The sequence below is a fragment of the Oryctolagus cuniculus genome, chromosome 2, assembly GCF_051225735.1.
Source record: "Oryctolagus cuniculus isolate XC-2025 breed Fujian yellow rabbit chromosome 2, ASM5122573v1, whole genome shotgun sequence".
Classification (NCBI taxonomy): Eukaryota; Metazoa; Chordata; class Mammalia; order Lagomorpha; family Leporidae; genus Oryctolagus; species Oryctolagus cuniculus.
In genome coordinates, this window is record NC_142868.1 from 1299783 (window position 1) to 1319522 (window position 19740).

The window sequence follows — 19740 nt, forward strand, 5'->3', positions numbered from 1 at the left end:
CCTGCTCCTGCCAGCACTGGCCCCTGGCGGAGCAAGCAGAAGGCTGTCCCCTCGCCCACCCAGACCCCCTCCTGGCAGCCAGACTGACGCCCTGCCCGCCGGCAGCTCTTCCCCCTTCTGTCTCAAACCCTCAGCCTTAGCCCCTGTGTGCCTGAGACTGGGAGCTGAGGACTAACAGCCTCAGTGCTGGAGGCAGGGAGCCCAAGTCCAGGCCCAGCTCCTCCTGGCCAGGCCCCTCCTGCTTTGCCATTCATGGTGGAGCGAAGTGGGGTGGGAGAGAGAGAGACAGAGACAGAGATAGAGACAGAGAGACAGAGACAGAGACTGAGAGCGACAGAGAGAGACCTTCTGAAAACCAGTCCTCAGCACATGGCCCTGAGTTTGCGTCTCTGACTCCTGCCACAGCTCCCAGACCACAGAGCCCCAAGCCCACTTCGCCCCCCACACTGACAGCTCACATCTAGGCCCCCACCTCCCTGCACCAGATCTGTGTGTCCGTTCTCACCCCACCTGTGAGCCAGCTGACCCCAGCCCCGGGACGCTCTGTCGGCTCCTGGCACAGCCTGCGGCAGGGTTTCCTCTCACCCTCTGCTCCTTCCCAGGCGCTGACCGTGCTACATCGGGGTGCACGGGGCTGTACTCCCCTCATCTCTGCGCCCTCCCGGTCACCTCACCAGCCAGCAGCCCTCAGCTCCTCCCCCGAGCCCTGGACTCAAACTCAGGACCTCGCTGGATGTTCTCTGGGCACCTCCAGTGTGACCCACCCAGAAGTGAACGATCCATTGATGCCCCCATACTGCCACTGGCCCCGGCTCAGCCAGCAGCAGCTCTGTCTGCCCTTCCTCGGTGTGGGGGAGCCCTGGAGCCCCTGGGGCCCATCTGCCCGTGGTCACTTCCACGGCGACTGCACGTGCCTGCCACTCCACCCATCACGCCCACTGCCAAGCCACCCACTGGCTTCCTCGTTTGCACACTGCCCCTCCACTGCCTCTCCTCCCCCAGGAGCCACAGGGAATGTTCTAGAATGTCACGCAGAAGGTTCCCTCCGTGCTCAGAACCTCGCTGCCCTCCCATCACAACCAGAACAGCAGCTGTGGCCTCACGGTGCCCCCACCTGGCCTCTCAAATCCGCTCTGCTCTGGATATGTTGGCCTCCTAGTGCTTCTGGAACATTCCACACGCTCCCCCAGATGCCCTGCACTGTGTCTCTCCCACTGGAACACGTTTCCTAAGATTCTGTACTGGGCTGCTCAGCCCATACAGCCCCTGGACTGAGAAGGGGCACTTTCTATAAGCAAGAAATGATAAAGTGGCTATCTTTGTTACAGAGGGCGAAGAATGTTATAACAAACGGCTTGAGAGTTTTTTCCCCACAATCAGCAGATTATTATTACTTTATTTACTTATTTATTTGAGAGGCAGAGTTTAGAGAGAGAGAGACAGATCTTCCATCCACTGGTTCACTCCCCAAATGACCACAATGGCCGGAGCTGGGCCAACCCGAAGCCAGGAGCCAGGAGCTTCTTCTGGGTCTCCCACGTGGGTGGGAGGGGACCAAGGACTTGGGCATCTTCCACTGCTCTCCCAGGCGCATTAGCAGGGAGCTGGATCCAAAGTGGAGCAGCTGAGACTTGAACGGGCACCCGTGTGGGATGCTGGTGCCGCAGGCAGAGGCTTAGCCAACAGGTTATTAACAGTGAGTCCTGGCAGTTACCTGGTGGGTCACAATAGGTCGGCCAGCGCTGTGCAATCCCGTGAAGCCCAGCACCCAACACACTGAGCAGACAGGCAGCGGCGGGAGGGCCAGCCCACCCCAGGGAGCTGCGCCCAGTGCACAGACAGCTCCTGTCTCAGAAGCAGGGCTGGGCCTCTGCTGTCTGAGTAGAGCCCCTCGGCCGGTAGGCTGTGGTGACGGCAGTGCCGTGGCTTAAATATGTAGGGGCAGCACGTGGCCTAGGGGTTAAGACAGCACTTGGGGTGCCTGCATCCCGCATCACAGGGCCTGGGTTCAAGTCCCAGCTCCAGATCACAGCTCCAGCTGCCTGCTAACGGGCTGGCTCCAGGCGCTGGGCTCCTGCCACCCAGCTGCGGGGCCTGGGCTGGGTTCTTTGCTGCTGGCTTTGCCCAGCTCAGGCAGCTGTGGGCATCTGGGGGTGACTCAGCAGGCAGGGGCTCTGCCTTTCTCTCTGTGTCTTTCAAATAAATAAACACATTCTAAAATTTGAATCAATGAATAACAAAGCATGCAGCAGTGCTAACCCGGTTTCCTGTGACTGTGCCTTTATCCGGACAGTCCGCACAGGTGTCACTGCCCGAGGGTTTGGGGATGAGGTCATCCTTGGCTGAGGGAGGCCCCGGTCTAACTGCGGTGTCCTCTAACTCGGGCACGCAGAGCTCAGAGCCACTGAGGGTGCAGGGACCGGCCGGAGGCCCAGGAGCTGGGGGCCGTGGAGCCTGCAGCAGCCCTCCCGTGCCAGGGCGGGGAGAGAGGTGACTGTTGTCGCCAGCCACCCAGGATCCTCTTCAGACGTGGACCTCCCCGGGGAGGCTGAGGACAGAGGGGCCAGGGTGGGACTGGGGCTCCGGAACAGCTCAGAGTTCCTGCTGGAGTGCTGGGCCCTGGGGACGGTACAAGGAGCAGCAGGTCTGTGGTGGCTTCTCCTCCCCGCGTGTACACGTAGAAGCCACACACATGCACACACGCACACACAAGAACACACGCGCACACAAGCACACACACATGGAGCAGCCTCCCAGCCCTCTGCAGACCTGCGCTGCCAGGGATACCCCGCGTGGCACTCCTTCACCTGGAAGCCACACACACACACACACACACACACACACACACACACACACGTTAGGTAGGAAGTCAGGTATGAGCTTATGTGTGTGTGACAAAGGCCTAAGGAGACATTTGGGTCCATCATCTGCATCTCAAAGTCATCCCAATAACATCTGCACCCTGCCCTGCCCCTTCTACCGGGTAACCTGCCAGGTGGGGGTCCCCGCCCCTTCTGCCTGATAACCTTCCAGGTGCAGCCCAGTATCTGCACTTTAAACGCACCCCGCCCCTTCTACCCATAACCATCCTTCCTCTAAGGCTCCTCTAAGGCGGGGCAAAGCCAAGTCAGGCTTCCCCCTGTCTGATAACTTCAGGGGGAAAACTCAGATAGGAGTTTTTCTATTTACATCCAAAAAGTCTTTTGTTCCAAGAGGAGCAGAGGTGGGGAGGCAAGACCTATCTCCTTAAACCCCTCCCTGGCCTCAACCAGACGGCGGCTTAGCCCTCTGCCTCGCTGCTGAGCCGCCCACCTGGCTGCCCAGGTGTACTCTCTCCACTCAACCATGTAACCCCGCCCCCCATCCAAGTGACTGGGCTCTCTCTCCCAGGTCCTGTCTGGAGAGGTGCCCATCCGTCCTTACGGATGTCCCTGCCCTAATAAACCTTGCTATTTTACTTTCCACTACTCTCTGTCTCACGCCGGGATTCTTTCTTGTGCGAAGATGAGAACCCTGCCATTCACCAGTAACACACGCACACGTGCACACACACACACACACACACACACGCATGCACACGGAGCAGCCTCCCAGGCCTCTGCAGACCTGCGCTGGAAGGGGTACCCCGAGTGGCACTCCTTCCCGGGCAGCAGAGACGTCTCACGGCTGTTCTGGTGCCGCAGGTCGAGTGCCTGGGACCAAGCCCCGCCTCCGCCTCGGATCCAGCTCCCTGCTAATGCGCAGCCTCAGTGCCTGGCCCTGCACCCACGTGACAGACCCAGAAGGAGCTCCTGGCTCCTGGTTTTGGCCTGGCCCAGCCCAGCTCTTAGGGGGCTTTGAAGAGTGAACCAGCAGTTCTCTCTCCCTCTCTCTCTCTCTCTGCCTTTCAAATAAATAGAAATAAATAATAAAAGCACTTTTAAGAAATCTATGGGATGAGGCCAGCGCTGTGGCATAGCAGGTAAAGCCTCCGCCTGCAGTACTGGCATCCCATATGGGCGCTGGTTCGAGTCCCAGCTGATCCAGGTCTCTGCTATGGCCTGGGAAAGCAGTGGAAGATGGCCCAGGTCCTTGGGTCCCTACACTCACGTGAGAGACCTGGAAGAAGCCTCTGGCTCCTGGCTTTAGATCGGCACAGCTCTGGCCATTGCAGCCAACTGGGACGTGAACCAGCTGATGGAAGACCTCTCTCTCTCTGTCTCTGTCTCTGCCTCTGCCCCACCCCTCTGTAACTCTGTCTTTCAAATAAATAAATAAATCTTTTTTAAAAAATCTATGGGAAATGCATATTATGAAAAACTTATGCATGGGTTTCAAATTTTTCTGCACCAAAACACGTTTTCCATGAACTCCTTGGAGTCCCGTCCATGGATCAGAGAGGCAGGGCTGGACGCGCACGGGCCCTGCACGTGGCAGAGGGGCCCCTCCAGATGCCACCCTCGGAATGGAGTTGAGCCAGGTCAGTCTAGGGAAATGGAGGCGGCCGGAGGGACCAGCATCAGGGAGGCGCAGGACCAAGCACAGGTGGGCAGCCTGGAGCCAGGCCAGGACAGCAGATCGTGGCCAGCGGCCAGCAAGAGGGTGCTCCGGGCAGCTTGGCCAGGCCCTCTGCCAGCTCTCTGCGCCCCCATCCTCCAGGGCCCTGGGCAGCTCAAGAGGTGCCCAGGTCAGTCCTTTTGCCTCCAGCTCTGCCCCAGGGCTGTGAGTTTTCTGTGAGGGGTGACTTGGGTAGACTCAGGTGGCCTCACTCCCTGGGCATGGCCTTCGGTCACTCCTTCACCTACCCCAGGCCCCGAGACCCTGCCTTCCCGGCCAGAGCGGCCATGGTCACCAGCCTGGGGGACACAGATATCTGGAGCATCACCAAGGCCTGGGGCATCCAGGAAGCCCAGGGGTCTGAACCGGCTTTCAGCAGGGGCTGAGGACCCGCCCCAGAGGGGCCGAGCAGGGTGGGGGCCTTCTCCCATGGGGCCATGTCCCACAATGATTGGTGTTTACTTTTCCTGTCAACCATTTCAAAGAAAGCCTGGGCTCAGGAAAGATCTTTTATCTCTCTCTCTCTCTCTCTCTCTCTCTCTTTTTTTTTTTTTTTTTTTTTTTTTTTTAAGATTTTATCTATTTGAGAAGTAGAGATGCAGACAGAGAGAGGGAAAGACAGAGAGAGGTCTTCCATCTGCTGGTTTACTCCTCAAATGGCCGCAATGGCCAGAGCTGGGTGGATCCGAAGCCAGGAGCTACGAGCTTCCTCCTGGTCTCCCAGTTGAGTGGAGGGGCCCAAGCACTTGGGTCATCTGCTGCTACTTTCCCAGGCCACTGCAGAGAGCTGGATTGGACGTGGAGCAGCTGGGATTTGAACCGGCACCCGTTTGGGATGCTGGCACAGCATCAGCCCCAAGATCTGTTATCTTAAGGTGGCTGACGGAATTAGAAACCCAAAGGGTTCTGAGTGGTTCAGTGGGGGCCTCCCGTCCACACTGGCCCCGGGGACCCCAGCAGAGGTGTCCCCCATGCTCCCTTCCGGAGACCGGCCACACCTGGCCTGCGTGCGGCCAAAAATGTGTTCAGATTCTATCAACTTTACACGTAAAAGTAAGCACACAGCCACGCGTGTGACAGGCAAACAGTGCTGTGGCTGGTGCCCGGCAGGCCCCAGGTGGAGACTCGATGCCTGGACACGGCCGTGGCAGGAGGGGGCCGGGGGGGCACTGGGGTAGTTCCCGGGGGGGTGGGGGGGCACTGGGGTAGTTCCCAGGGGTGCGGGTGGTACTGGGGTAGTGCGGGGGGGGGGCCCGGGGGGCACTGGGTTAGTTCCCAGCTGAGCAAGGGGGGGCAGACAGCACTGGGGTAGTTCCCAGGAGAGCGGGGGGGGGGGCAGGCAGCACTGGGGTAGTTCCCAGGAGAGCGGGGGGGGGGGGGGGCGGGCGGCACTGGGTTAGTTCCCAGGAGAGCGGGGTGGGGGGCCTGGGCGGCACTGGGTTAATTCCCAGGAGAGGGCCCGGGGGCACTGGGTTAGTTCCCAGGAAAACGGGCTGTGGCAGAGCAGGCACCGGCGCCCCCACCCCAGCTTCCCCCCAGGCGTGGAGCCCTGTGAGGCCTTCACCAGAGCCCCACGGATGCCGTGAGTGTCCAGAACCGTGACACAGAGAAGCCCCTCCCGATGACCGCCCGCAGCTGTTCCGTGACGGCCACAGAAAATGAAGACAGAGCAGGCGGGCATCTTAGGACTTCTCGGCAAGGCAGCAGTGCCGCGACGCAGTCCTGACTCGGCTTTCCTCACTGAGCCCGGCTTCGTGGGAGGCGTCCCAGCTCTGCTGCCCGCCCCGGCACCCTGGCATGGGCCAGATGCGGGCGGCAGGCCTGGCTGCGTCGTGGCCAACGTGACCACCCCCGTCCCTCTGGCCTTTCCTCTGTCCAGCTGCTGTGGGCCCGCTTGTGCCCCAGCCCCTGGCAGATGCACCCAGATTCCAGCTGTGAGGGTGTTACTGGCCCCCGTGGCTGCAGCAGGTGCTCGTGGCTGCTCTCCCGGCAGGTGGGCAGCACTTGTGCCCCATGCCACCGCCAGCCTAGCGTGCGGCACACCTTGGTGTCTTTGCCAATCTGGTAGGTGAGAATGTGCTTGGCGTGGTTATAGCCAGCGCTCCCTTGCATCTCCACCAGTTTTGGAACTGTCTTTCCTTTTCACGCCGCCTGCTTGGGCCTGCATCCATGAGGAACCTGTGCTTGGCTGTGCCAGGATCTAGGAAACCAGTGGCCCAAAGAATTTAGAGGTGACTTTGTGCGTAAAGAAGCAGTCTGCCAGGGCTGGCCCTGTGGCCTAGGGGGTAAAGCCGCCGCCTGCAGTGCCAGCATCCCATATGGGCGCCAGTTCCAGTCCCGGCTGCTCCGCTTCCCATCCAGCTCTCTGCCGTGGCCTGGGATAGCAGTGGAAGATGGCCCAAGTGCTTGGGCCCCTGCACCCATGTGGGAGACCCAGGAGAAGCTCCTGGCTCCTGGCTTCGGATCAGCACAGCTCCAGCCATTGCGGCCAACTGGGGAGTGAACCAGCAGATGGAAGACCTCTCTCTCTGTCTCTCCTTCTCTCTGTGTGTAACTCTGACTTTCAAATACATAAATAAATCTTTAATTAAAAAAAAAAAAAGCAGTCTGCCGTCCAGAGGACGTTAGGCAGCTGGGGTTGCCAGTAGGAACTCATCCCACTTCCTCTCTGCTCAGCCACCCGTAGCATGAACCTTCGCCTCATAGTCACTAAACGGCTGCCCACCCTCTAGCCCTGCATCCAGAACCCGGGTGAGGGGAGAGGAAAGAAAGGCCAACAGCACAAGGCAAGTGCCGGCTGAATCCACCTTCCTTTCGAAGAGCCATGGCTAGCGGTTTGGCGTTACAGCTCCTTGGTTACCATTGCCACGTGGCTGTCAGCCAGGGGAGTTGGGGGCTGTGGCTTCAGCCCAGCACGCTGCCATCCCCGGGAGGGGAGGGGAGGGGAGGGGAGGGGGTGTCGCGTGGCACCCAGAGCCTCAGCTTCCTCTGACTGCTTTTCTTTGCTGATTGTTTGCTTATTTATTTACTTGAAAGGCAAAGTCAGAGAAAGAGGGAGAATCTTCCATCCACTGGTTCACTCCCCGGTTAGCCGCAACAGCCGGGGCTGGGCCAGGCGAGGCCGGGAGCTTCCCCTGGGTCTCCCACATGGGCCTTTGCCCACTTCTCTGGCTGACTGTCTCCGCGTCTCTGACTGGAGGCGTTACCAATGGAGCTGCAGATCCTGTGCTGTGGGCAGGTGGCTCCACCCGGCCCCGCCGAACCCTAACCCGGGGTCCCAGCAGACAAGCTCATTCCTGGGAACGCGGGTGGACTCCTGCCCGGGGGAGGAGGCTGTAGTGACGGTGGAGGCCTCCAGGCCGCCGTGGCCGCCCTCGCGGTGGCTGGCCAAGACAGTGCCACACACAGTGACGGGGGCTCAGGACCAGGGTCCTGCTAGCCTCCTCACCACCTCCTGCAGGGACGCGCCCAGAGCCTCCCAGGCGGGACGCCTCACGTCCTGGGGCTGCCAGCCCAGCACCAGTGCCCTGACTTTCCCGGTGGTGAGGACCTGGCCGTGGGCCCGGCCTGGGCATGGACACAGCTGTCACTCACTGGCCCCCAGCGCATGCTGGCAGATCCAGCCCACTCAGGCTGCAGGCGCTCGCTTGCACGTAATCAGCAGGCCCTTGTTCTGGAAGGTTCTGAGGGACGTGACTGCTCTGGGTGCTGGGCTGGGAAGCAGAGTGAGGAGGGGGCAGAGGAGAGGCTGGGGGGGCAGCCCTGGGTGTGGGGCTTTGGGAGCGAGGAGCGAGGCGTCCCGGTCACTGGGCTGGACACAGCCTTGAAGCTGGGAGAAGCGTGGGCAGAGAACGAGCTGGGAGTTGAGCCGAGACCCTCTGCGGTGTTGGGGGGAGGGGAACCTACAGCCAGGCCGACAGGGGCCGCCTTCCAGCAGGAGCCGGGCAGCCAGCCGGGACTTCTGGTCTTGTGCTGGAAGCGTGGAGAGGGCAGGGAGAACCAGTGTCGGCTCTGTGTGGCAGGTCCTGGCACTGCCGAGACACAGCCGCCGGGCGCTCAGGACTGTGTCCTGGGAGGCTCAGCGCCTGCCCGGCACCTCCACTCTCCTGGTGGTGGTCTCCTGGCACAGCTCCGACCGCGGCCGCAACGCAGAGGGGCGAGGCGTGCGGAAGGCGGTCTCAGCCTCCTGGCCCCTGTGGTGCGGGGAAGGCAGCGGGGACGCCGCCATCTGCCCAGACAGAATGCTCCTGGTCACACAGGTGGAAGCTGGCTCCAGGTCACTCAGGCTTCCTCACTGCCCTGCTGTGTTTCAAGTCTGAAAACAATGGAAGGGAAAGACGGGGGCGGGGTCGTGGCCCAGCAGGTGGGGCTGCCACTGAATTGCATATAGGGGTGCTGGTTCCTCTGCTTCTGACCCAACTCCCTGCTGATGCACCCGGGGAGGCAGCAGATGAGGCCCAAGTGCTCGGGCCCTGCACCTACGCGGGGACCCAGATGGAGTTCGGGTTCCTGGCTCTGGCCTGGCCCAGCCCCAACTGTTGCAGCCATTTGGGGAGTGAACCAGCAATTGAAGATTCTCTCTCTCTCTCTTTCTCTCTCTCTCTCTGTAACTGCCTTTCAAATAAATAAATCTTTTAAAAAAGAAGTTTTACTTGTTTATTATTATTTATTTGAAAGGCAGAGCAACAGAGAGAGAAAGGGAGAGACAGACAGACAGAGAGCACTTTTTTTTTTTTTTTTTTGACAGGCAGAGTGGACAGTGAGAGAGAGAGACAGAGAGAAAGGTCTTCCTTTGCCGTTGGTTCACCCTCCAACGGCCACCGCGGCCGGCGTGCTGCGGCCGATGCACCACGCTGATCCGAAGGCAGGAGCCAGGTGCTTCTCCTGGTCTCCCATGGGGTGCAGGGCCCAAGCACCTGGGCCATCCTCCACTGCACTCCCGGGCCACAGCAGAGAGCTGGCCTGGAAGAGGGGCAACCGGGACAGAATCCGGCGCCCCGACCGGGACTAGAACCCGGTGTGCCGGCGCCACAAGGCGGAGGATTAGCCTAGTGAGCCGCGGCGCCGGCCCCAGAGAGCACTTCTGTCTGCCTGGTTCACTCTGCAAATACACCAGCCAGGGCTGGACCAGCCCGAAGCCAGGAGGTCAGAACTCAATCCGGGTCCCCCTTGTGGGTGCCAAGGACCCAAGTACTTAAGCCACCACCTGCTGCCTCCTGGGTGCACATCAGGAAGCTGGGTGAGAGCCGGCGCCACGGCTCACTAGGCTAATCCTCTGCCTAGCGGCGCCGGCACACCGGGTTCTAGTCCCGGTCGGGGTGCCGGATTCTGTCCCGGTTGCCCCTCTTCCAGGCCAGCCCTCTGCTGTGGCCAGGGAGTGCAGTGGAGGATGGCCCAGGTGCTTGGGCCCTGCACCCCATGGGAGACCAGGAAAAGCACCTGGCTCCTGGCTCCTGCCATCGGATCAGCGTGGTGCGCCGGCCGCAGCGCGCCGGCCGCGGCGGCCATTGGAGGGTGAACCAACGGCAAAGGAAGACCTTTCTCTCTGTCTCTCTCTCTCACTGTCCACTCTGCCTGTCAAAAAAAAAAAAAAAAAAAGAAGAAAGAAAGGAAGGAAGCTGGGTGAGAAGCAGCACGAGGACTTGAACCCCGGCACTCGGAGATGGGATGTGGGAGCCCCAAGCCACCCCGCCCCACGTCCGCCCCCCGGCTCTGAGCTCTGCGTTTGTCAGTGCAGACACCCAGGAAGGCACTGGACACGTCCAGAAAGGACCAACTTGCTGAAGGAAAACCGTTAGCCGTTTCTAAGTTGCCGTGGAAGTGGCCCTTGCCGATTCAGGAAGTCGTGCGTGGAGAAACAGCACACCGGGCAGAGGCACCCGGCGCCCACGGAGCCGCCCACGCCCAGTGTGTCCACCTCGCCTGTGCTGACCGCCTTGTCCCCTCCTCGGGGGCTCTCCAGGAGCACCTGTGGAGGGCGCGCCGTGCCCGTGGCAGCACCGAGGAACCACCCGGCGTTCCGGCGCCCTAGCAGCTGGGGCATGAATGTCCTCTGCTTCCTGGACGGCTCCCTTGATTCCCGGAGGAGCAAATGCAGGGTCCCTGGGACCTGTCTCCACACTGCTTCTGGAAAGGGCTCCGCAGCCGCCTGTCCCACCCAGCCTCCCCCCTGCCATGCGGGCAACCCTGCATGTTCTCAAAAACCTAGTTCCTGGGGCCAGCGCCGTGGCTCACTTGGTTAATCCTCCACCTGCGGCGTCGGCATTCCATATGGGCGCCGGGTTCTAGTCCCGGCTGCTCCTCTTCCAGGCCAGCTCTCTGCTGTGGCCCGGGAGGGCAGTGGAGGATGGCCCAAGTGCTTGGGCCCCTGCAACCACATGGGAGACCAGGATCGCTGCAGCTCCGGCCGTAGCAGCCATTTGGGGAGTGAACCAATGGAAGGAAGACCTTTCTTTCTGTCTCTCTGTCACACTGTCTAACTCTGTCAAATAAGTTAAGAAAAAAAGAGAATAAAACAACCTAGTTCCTTTGCAATGCTCCACCTGCAGAGCCGGTGACTTGTTCCAATGAAGTAATGAGGTCATGCACGGGTTTCAAACACCAGAATGTGCCTCCGGTCATTGGGGACATCAGCACCTGCAGCGCCAGCTTGATGGACCCCAAGGGGACAAAACCGCTCCTGCGAGATGCTGATTCCCATCTTGCTCCCCCACCCCCCACCCTGCCATATTTTTTTTAAAGAAACAAAGAGAGGGAGAGCTCCCACCAGCTAGTTCACTCTGCAAATGGCCAGGCCTGGGCCAGTGTGTCCAGAACTCAACCCAGGTCTCCCAGGCTGTTGGCTGCAGGAGCCCAGTCCCCTGCGCTCTCCCCACCATCTCCCAGGGTTTGTATTCTGGATCCAGAGCTGGGATTCAGATCCAGGCTAGGCCCAACATCCACTCCCATCCTGCTTTCAGACGGATGTTTTCCTTGTTTGCACTTCCATCTTTTCAGATATTTTTTAACCCATTTGTGTAAAAACCTTTATATGCACTCAGGTTTAAGAATTATTATGGGGGCCAGCAGTGTAGTGTGGTGTGTGGAGCCGTCACCTGCGACACCAGAATCCCATAGGTGCACAAGTTCAAGTCCCGGCTGCTCCACTTCTTATCCAGCTCCCTGCTAACACCCTGGGAAGGCAACAGAGGATGTCCCAAGTCCTTGGGCCCTGCACCCACGTGGGAGACCCGGAAAAGGCTCCTGGCTCCTGGCTTCAGCCTGGCTCAGCCCCAGCAGATGGAGGATCTCTCTCCCTCCCTCTCTCTCTCTCTCTCTCTTTCTCTCCCTTTCTCTCTCTCTCTCTGGAATATATCTGGAAATATATCTTCAAAAAATATTATGACAAAATACACATGACAAATCTATTTTCTTTTAAAGATTTTGTTTTGTTTATTTTGAAAATCAGAGAAACAGGGAAAGACACAGAGATAGAGATCTTCCATCTGCTGATTCATTCCCCTAAGTGGCTGCAATGGCCGGGCCAGGCAGAAGCCAGGAGCCAGGAGCTTCTTCCAGGTCTCCCATGCAGGTGCAGGGGCCCAAGCACTTGGGCCATCTTCTACTGCTTTCCCAGGCCATAGCAGAGAGCTGGATGGGAAGTGGAGCAGCCAGGACACAAACACTCCTATGGGATGGTGGTGTCACAGGTAGGGGCTTTACTCGCTACACCAAACACAGCCCAAATCTACTGCCGCAACCATTCCCAAGTGTGCCGTTTATAAGTGGATCACGTAACTCTGTCCCCGTTAGCCACAACCTCTCATCCCTTCTCCCGCCCTCCAGCCCGGTTCTCACCTAAGTGCACCCGCACGTCTGTGCTCCCCATCCCCTCTCTGCCCCCCAGCCCTGTTCTCACCTAACTGCACCTGCATGACCTCTGTGTTCTTGCATGCTTTCCGTCGGCTCATGGTTTTGTGGGTTCACCTCCTCTGTCCACTCGCCCGGCGGTCACCAGCCTGAGAGAACCATGGGGCCGCCTCGGGCCCATTCCGATGTTGCAGTCCAGGGGCGGGGGCCCCGCTAACTGCCCCTTCCCAGCCCTGGGGGGCCTGTCCCCTGCTTGGCCCTGCTCTCCTCCTGGTCCGTTCCGGCAGTCCCTGGCCGTTTCTCTTCCAGGCTGTGAGCCCGCAGAAGCAGGCCTTTGTTCTGGAGCTCCTGTCCGGGTGTCTGGAGTACCAGAAGCTGCTGACCGTCGTGGTGGACGCCTTCTACGTGCGGGCTGGCCGGCTCTGCCTGTGGGCCGACTACAGCCTCTTCGAGGGTACGTGCACATCCCACACCCCCGGGAGCTGTGCCTGCTGCCCTCCCGCCAGTGAGAAGTGGCCGATGGGTGTGGCTTGGGCCTGGGGAGTCCAGCCCCCGTGTTTCTGCAGCAGCCCCTCCCTGGCTGCCGTGAGTTGGGGGCCAGGGTGGGTGTGTTTCTCACCCCCCAGACAGGAGCATGGAGACTTCAGGTCCACTGTCCCAGGCTCACGGCAGAAAGACCTCGGCTCTGCTGTCCCTGTCCAGAGACTCTGGCCCCTGAGGGAGGCCTGGCCTGGCTGAGGCTGCATGGCCCTCCCCAGCAGGCAGCCTGGGTGGAGGGAGGCAGCGGCCGAGCCCTGGCTTCCTGAACTTTAACCCCGACGCTACAGTGGGCTGATCCCGGGCAGACCCAATATGAGACATCTGTGCCCGGGCCTCCTGCTTGGGTTCGACCGACACCTGCCCACAGGGTGCCATTTCATTGGCAGGGTGGCCACTGGGGACAAGACTGGACTGCAGGGGAGGTGGGTCCAGCTCTGGGATGCTGCCAGGGAGGAGAGGCGCCCTATGCCAGGTCCAGAGCTGGGCTTGTGCGCAGTCCCTGGCCGCCCAGCCTGGGTTGTGTGGCCTGCAGCACGTCTGGGCCCCCCAGCAGGGGCCTGAGCGCAGCCTGCCCTGCTGAGGGCTCCTTGTCCAGGCTCATCCCGTTCCGATCGGCTTGGAGCCATTTCAGCTTCTCAGAATGGAACAAAAATCCAAAACGATCTCATTTTCAGCCCCGGGGACGTTTGGGATTCCCGATTTCTCTCGTTTCTCAGATGAAATCATATCTGGGAAGTGCTTTGAAGCCACAGGCGCCCTGCACGTGTGAGACAGTGAGCACAAGCTGCCATGCTCCCTGCAGGGGCGGGGCCCTGGCCTTTGGCTCCACTGCCTCCCAGGGCACCTGCGAAGCCCCCGCAGACTCTCCCCAAGATCCAAGGGCGGGCTCTGTGGAGGAGGCGGTGCCGGCCTCCTCGCCGTGCCAGCCCCGTCCTGTCTCCCCAGTGACCTGCTACCTGGCCACCTTCCAGCTGGAGGAGCTCGGCTTCCCACTCTTCTGTGACATCATCAGGGCCCAGCCCGTGGACAAGATGCGAAAGGTGAACGCCCCACACCTGCCTCCCACCTTCCAGGGCGGCGAGAGACCGGGAGCACGAGGTCTGTCTTGCCCCGGGCCCCCCTCTCTGCTTCATTTTGACAAAAGAGACTCTGGTGGGTTTATGCTGTGATACCCTTCCACGTGAGGTTTCTGTCCTGGGGGATTTTTCCTTTTTTATTTTGATTTTTTCCCCATTTTGTTTGAAAGAGGGGAGAAGACGGCAGGAGAAAGAGAGAGAGAGAGAGAGGGAGAGGGAAACAGAGAGAGAGGGAGAGGGATGGAGGGGGAAGAGAGCACACTTCCATCCCCTGGTGCACCCCCCAAAGGCCTAGAAGAGCCAGGGCTGTGCCAGACCAAAGCCAGGAACTCAGTCGAGTCTCCCAGTGGGCGGCAGGGACCCGGGGACTTGAGCCATCACCTGCTGCCTCCTGGGTGCGCAGGAATAGGAAGGTGCATCAGAAGTGCACACTGTGCCCAGTGCCCGCCAACTCCAGGGAGAGCTGATGCCACTTCCCCTCTGTGCGGGCGGGTGCTGACCTCCCGCGACCTCCGACTGCGTTTTGGAGCCTCCCAGACCCAACCTTAGGTGCAGCAGAGTGTCCCCTCGCCCAGGTACCCACGCAGCGTCAGAGCCCAGGGAAGGGTCCTGGCGGGGCTGAGGGGAGCCTACAGGAGCTCACAACTCCGTCTGCCTGGGGCCACTTCTGTGGGCAGCTGGGTGGGCTAACCACAGTGTATTGCCAAGGCTGCTGCTCCCTGCCCGCTTGCGTCCGCTGCGTCCAGGAGCTCCCAGTGCTTGGTCCTCACAGTGACCACACGGCAGCTCCCATGCGGTACTCAGCGCGATGGAGGGGGGGGGGGCACCGAGAGGTCATGTGATTTGCCAGAGGCCACACAGCCCGTGAGGAGCACAAACAGCTGCCCCTCCTTGCTCCGTTCGGAGAGGGGACGTTGCCACCAGGACCCTTCTCTGGAGGGGACGGGGAGCCCCAGGCCCAGGAGTGCTCAGGGCCTCTTGGAAGGAAGCGGCCAGCTCTGGAGGGGCTGCTCGCGTCCCGGGAGATGGGAGGGACTTGGAGCAGCAGCGCCCGCCAGGGCCACAGTCCAGAGTTCTAGGACCAGGGCCCACGCAGGCCCGTGGCCCGCGGACAGGTGCGGGGAGCAGAAGCACTGTTTTCCCTTCTCCTTAAGGAACTCACCGTCAGCATTCACGTGGTTGCTTTAAGCAGCGGGCTTGTTTTTCATGGAAAAGAAGCACATTTTCTGAGAGACGCCTTGGGGCCGACCCAAGGCCGGCTTCCCCGAGCTCAGAGCGGCTTGCGCTGGTTCGTGCTCAGCTGCCGCCGTAAATTCTTCATAACTGTTGAGCAAGGGCCCTGATTCTGCAGGTGTGGAGCCGCCCGACCGACGGTGACCCGCAGAGCCCCAGAACGCTGGCCCGGGACAGAGTGCCCAGGGCTTGCCGCAGGCTCACAGGACGGCGGGGCACTGGCCACACTCGGCACCGGGGTTAGCATGGCGCGCCTGGCACAGGCACCTGGGCGAGGACCCATCTGACGGCTGCTGGGAGGAGATTCCTGGAAGTGCAGGAGCGGATGGCAGCCCTACGGGGCCCCCCTCCCAGCCCCAAGCCCCAGGTGCCCCTGGGCAAGGCCGGGCTCCCTAGGGAGTAGGTTCCTCTGCCTGCCTCCCACTCCAGGAAGAGACTGGCACAGGACGCTGTCCCAAAGCCTCTGCAAGGAAGCCCCGCCGCCCACACCCCGGCACGTCAGGCGGCCTGGGCCCGTGACCTTCACAGGAGCCGGGGCCGACCCCCGGGGGGTGGTCCTGCCTATGAGGAACCCCCAACTGACATGCTGCCGGCAGAGGGCTGTCCCAGACCACCCCCACTGCAGCTCCGTGCGGCCTCCTGGCCATGGTGGTGGAGGCAGCAGCCCAGCTGGGACGTGCGTGTGTGTGTGTGTGTGTGTGAGAGAGAGAGAGAGAGGGAGAGAGCTGGGACATGTGTATTGTGTGTGTATGAGAGCTGTGTGTTGTGTGTGTGTGTGAGCTGTGTGTGCGCATGATCTGTTTGTGTATAAGCTGGGATGTGTGTTGTGTGTGTGTGTGAGAGAGAGAGAGAGAAAGAGAGCTGGGACATGTGTACTGTGTGTGTATGAGAGAGCTGGGACATGTGTGTTGTGTGTGTATGAGAGCTGTGTGTGTGAGCTGTGTGTGTATGCTGTGTGTGTGCATGCTCTGTGTGTGTGCATGCTGTGTGTGTTGTGTGTGTATAAGAGCTGTGTGTGTGAGCTGTGTGTGTGCTCTGTGTGTGCATGCTGTGTGTGTTTTGTGTGTATGTGAGTTCTGTGTGTGCATGATCTGTTTGTGTATAAGCTGGGACATGTGTGTTGTGTGTGTATGTGTGTGTGTGTGAGAGAGAGAGCTGGGACATGTGTGTTGTGTGTGTATGTGTGTGTGTGTGAGAGAGAGAGAGAGCTGGTACATGTGTGTTGTGTGTGTATGAGAGCTGTGTATGTGAGCTGTGTGTGTGTGAGCTGGGACATGTACATGTGTGTGAGAGCTGGCACATGTGTGCTGTGTGTGTGATCTGGGACGTGTGTGTGTGTGTGAGAGTGAGAGCTGGGACATGTGTGTTGTGTGTGTGTGTGAGAGAGAGATAGCTGGGACATGTGTGTGTGTTGTGTGCGTATGTGTGTGTGTGAGAGAGAGAGCTGGGACATGTGTACTGTGTGTGTGAGCTGGGACATGTACATGTGTGTGAGAGCTGGCACATGTGTGCTGTGTGTGTGATCTGGGACGTGTGTGTGTGTGAGAGAGAGATAGCTGGGACATGTGTGTTGTGTGTGTGTGTGTGTGTGAGAGAGAGAGAGAGAGCTGGGACATGTGTGTGTGTTGTGTGCGTATGTGTGTGTGTGAGAGAGAGAGCTGGGACATGTGTACTGTGTGTGTGATCTGGGACATGTACATGTGTGTGAGAGCTGGCACATGTGTGATATGTGTGTGATCTGGGACATGTGTGCTGTGTGTGTATCAGCTGGGACATGTGTGTGTGTGAGAGAGAGCTGAGATGTGTGTGTGTGTGTGCTGTGCATGAGCTGGGACATGTGTACTGTGTGTGTGTGAGAGAGTGAGAGCTGGGAGGTGTGTGTGTGTGTGTGAGAGAGAGAGAGAGAGCTGGGAGGTGTGTGTGCTGTGAGAGAGAGAGCTGAGATGTGTGTGTGTGTGTGTGTGTGTGTGAGAGAGAGTGAGAGCTGGGAGGTGTGTGTGAGAGAGAGAGAGCTGAGATGTGTGTGTGTGCTGTGAGAGAGAGAGAGCTGAGATGTGTGTGTGTGTGTGTGAGAGAGAGAGAGAGCTGAAATATGTGTGTGTGTGCTGTGCGTGAGCTGGGACATGTGTGCTGTGTGTGTGTGAGCTGAGATGTGTGCGTGTGTGAGAGAGAGAGTGAGCTGGGACGTGTGTGTGTGCCGGGGCAGGGATGCAGGGTTTGGTGAGGCAGAGATGTGAAGGGGGTGGGGCAGGAGGAAGGTAAGGACCCCAGGGGAGCAGGGGAGGCTGGAAGAGGCCACAGGGTGGGTGAGGGCAGGTGGCCGAGGGCAGAGGGGGCTGGTGACTGGAGAGGGGTGTGGAGGCCCTGGGGAGGCTGCTGGGGGGGCACTCTGCCTGCTGCTGTCCCCTCACTAGACAGCTTTACCTCCCAAGGCCCAGGACCAGGGTGAGCTGCGGGGACCCAGACCCAGGGGCCGTGTTTCCTGCCTCACCATGAGTCTGCCTGGGGGAGAGTGGTGCGGGGTGCTGGGCTCTCAGGACCTCAGGCCCGGACGCAGGGGTCTCCAGTGACACCCTCGCTGGACAAAGCCCTGTAAGCTGGCCGTGTTTTCAGCTTCTGGGACCCCTGCACCTAGAGCTCCCAGGGACGTGGGCTCTGCCTGGTGAGTTAACAGGTCCTGCGTCTGCTGGAGCCCAGTCCGGGAGGCCGGGACCCAGGAGCCTGGAAACAGCCTGCGAGCCCCCAGGGCCAGGCTCTGCCCAGGCCAGGGCCCAGACCCCCACTGCCAGGGGCCAGGCAGACATGCTCCCCCCCCCCCAGGGAGGGCGGGACCCCCAGCTCTACCCAGACCTGTCCGCAGACCACGCCCTGGGCAAGGACGGAGTTGGGTTCATTCTTGGGATTCTAGGTCCAGCACAACTTGCCCAGAGGAGGCGTGGGTCCTTCCAGGTCCTGGGAAGCTGGGCTGGGGAGGGGCGGAGCCCCTGCCTCACCCAGACTGTCCCGAGAGATGGGGCTTCTTCCCTACCACACGCGCGCAGCGGCGACCCTGAGCCGAGCTGCCCCCCCGCCGACTTTCCCCACTGAGGGGCCCCGGGGGCTTCGCCAGCTTGGGGGTCTGGGCCAAGGCTCCGGCCTCCCTGACAGCCCCTACCCTCCCTCAGTTCCTCGGGTTCTTCTTCAACCCCGTAAACCTGTGTTCCTGGATCAAGGACGAGTGGAGCCTCATTTACGAGACAAACTACGTGAAGGAGAACTGGATCGACCCCCTGATGAGGTGGGAGACACGGGGGCCTCGGTGGGCACGGGACCTCCCAGCCCCCCTCCCTGATCACAGCAGCTCTGAGGGTCTGTAGTCACCGTGTGGGAGGGAGAGGGCTACAGAAGCCCTGTGTCCAGACTGGGGGGCGGCCACGGCCTTGGGCAGAGGGGCCGGCTGTGGTCCAGCATTCTGGCTCTCTCCATGCTGGGTTTCAGGGCCAGCCTGGACCAGGGGCCGTGAGCTTCTTCCCTGGAACCCACCCACTCTGCCTCTCTGTGGACCCCAAGAAGGATGGGTGTAGGGCAGGGGCCGCCTGAGCAGCCAGCAGTTCAGCTGTGGTGGGTTCCAGCCTAAATCTAGTGACCCCCTGCCCTGCTCCCAGGCCTTCCCTGCCTCCGCCCAGGGTCAGCATCCCCGCTTCATCCCCCCTTGGCCTTGTGGCTCCGATAGCACAGGGGTCACCTTGCCTCCAGGGGTCAGCAGAGAGGCCAGTGGGTTCCAGCTGTGAGCGGGAGGCCTGGCAGGGCGGGGGAGCTGCACTGCACCAAGGGACGTCCTCAGCAGGGGCCAGCACACTGCTGCAGTCGGGCTAAGCCTGCACAACAGCGGGCATGGCCCTGCTGGCCCACCTCCCCGATGACCAGGCTGGACCTACTGCCTGTCCACAGGATGCCCGCAGGGCCATGGCCTGCAATGCTGCCTCTGGGCAGCTGCCCAGTCGGGTTCCGCAGCTTCCTATGCGGGATTCCCTGCGTCCCATCCCATACCTCCTGCCCCAAAGGCGGGAACACAGGGCCAGCCCTAAGGTGGCCTTCCCACCTCAGGGTGGCTATGTGAGGCAGGAGCTCTGCAAGTCGTACCGCCCCCTCCCTCTCCCCCTCCCAGATGGCTCCCTGCAATGGACGCCGCCCTTGCCCTGCCCGACCCCCCAGCTGCCTCACCACCTGCTGCCCTCCGGAGCGCTCCTGGCCTTCGATGGCTCCCTCTCCCCACCCCCGCCCTCCTTCGCCAGTGCTGTCTGCTCTGGCCCAGACTAGCTCCAAGTCCCAGCGGCTGCTCGTCCCCAAACCCCCCCCTCCTGCAGCAGCGATGTCCCCGTCCCTCTGCGCCTCAGTTTCCCCACCTGTACAAGAGGGACACTGAGAGTGGTGCTGCAGGGTGTGGCTGGCACGGTGCCCCGAGCAGGAGGCCCACCCGAGGTAGACACCACGCTCGGGGCCTGAGAGGCTCTCCATGTCTGCCCTC

General features: G+C 60.8%; 1 protein-coding gene across 1 annotated transcript in view; it reads left to right on the forward strand.

Moving 5' to 3' along the window:
• Positions 1-19740, forward strand: part of CFAP99 (cilia and flagella associated protein 99) — a 47213-nt gene that overhangs the window by 11713 nt on the left and 15760 nt on the right. The window contains exons 3-5 of the mRNA XM_051836699.3: positions 12694-12838; positions 13870-13964; positions 18398-18510. Coding sequence (XP_051692659.3) covers positions 12694-12838; positions 13870-13964; positions 18398-18510 — 353 coding nt within the window. The remainder of the gene's footprint in view (positions 1-12693; positions 12839-13869; positions 13965-18397; positions 18511-19740) is intronic.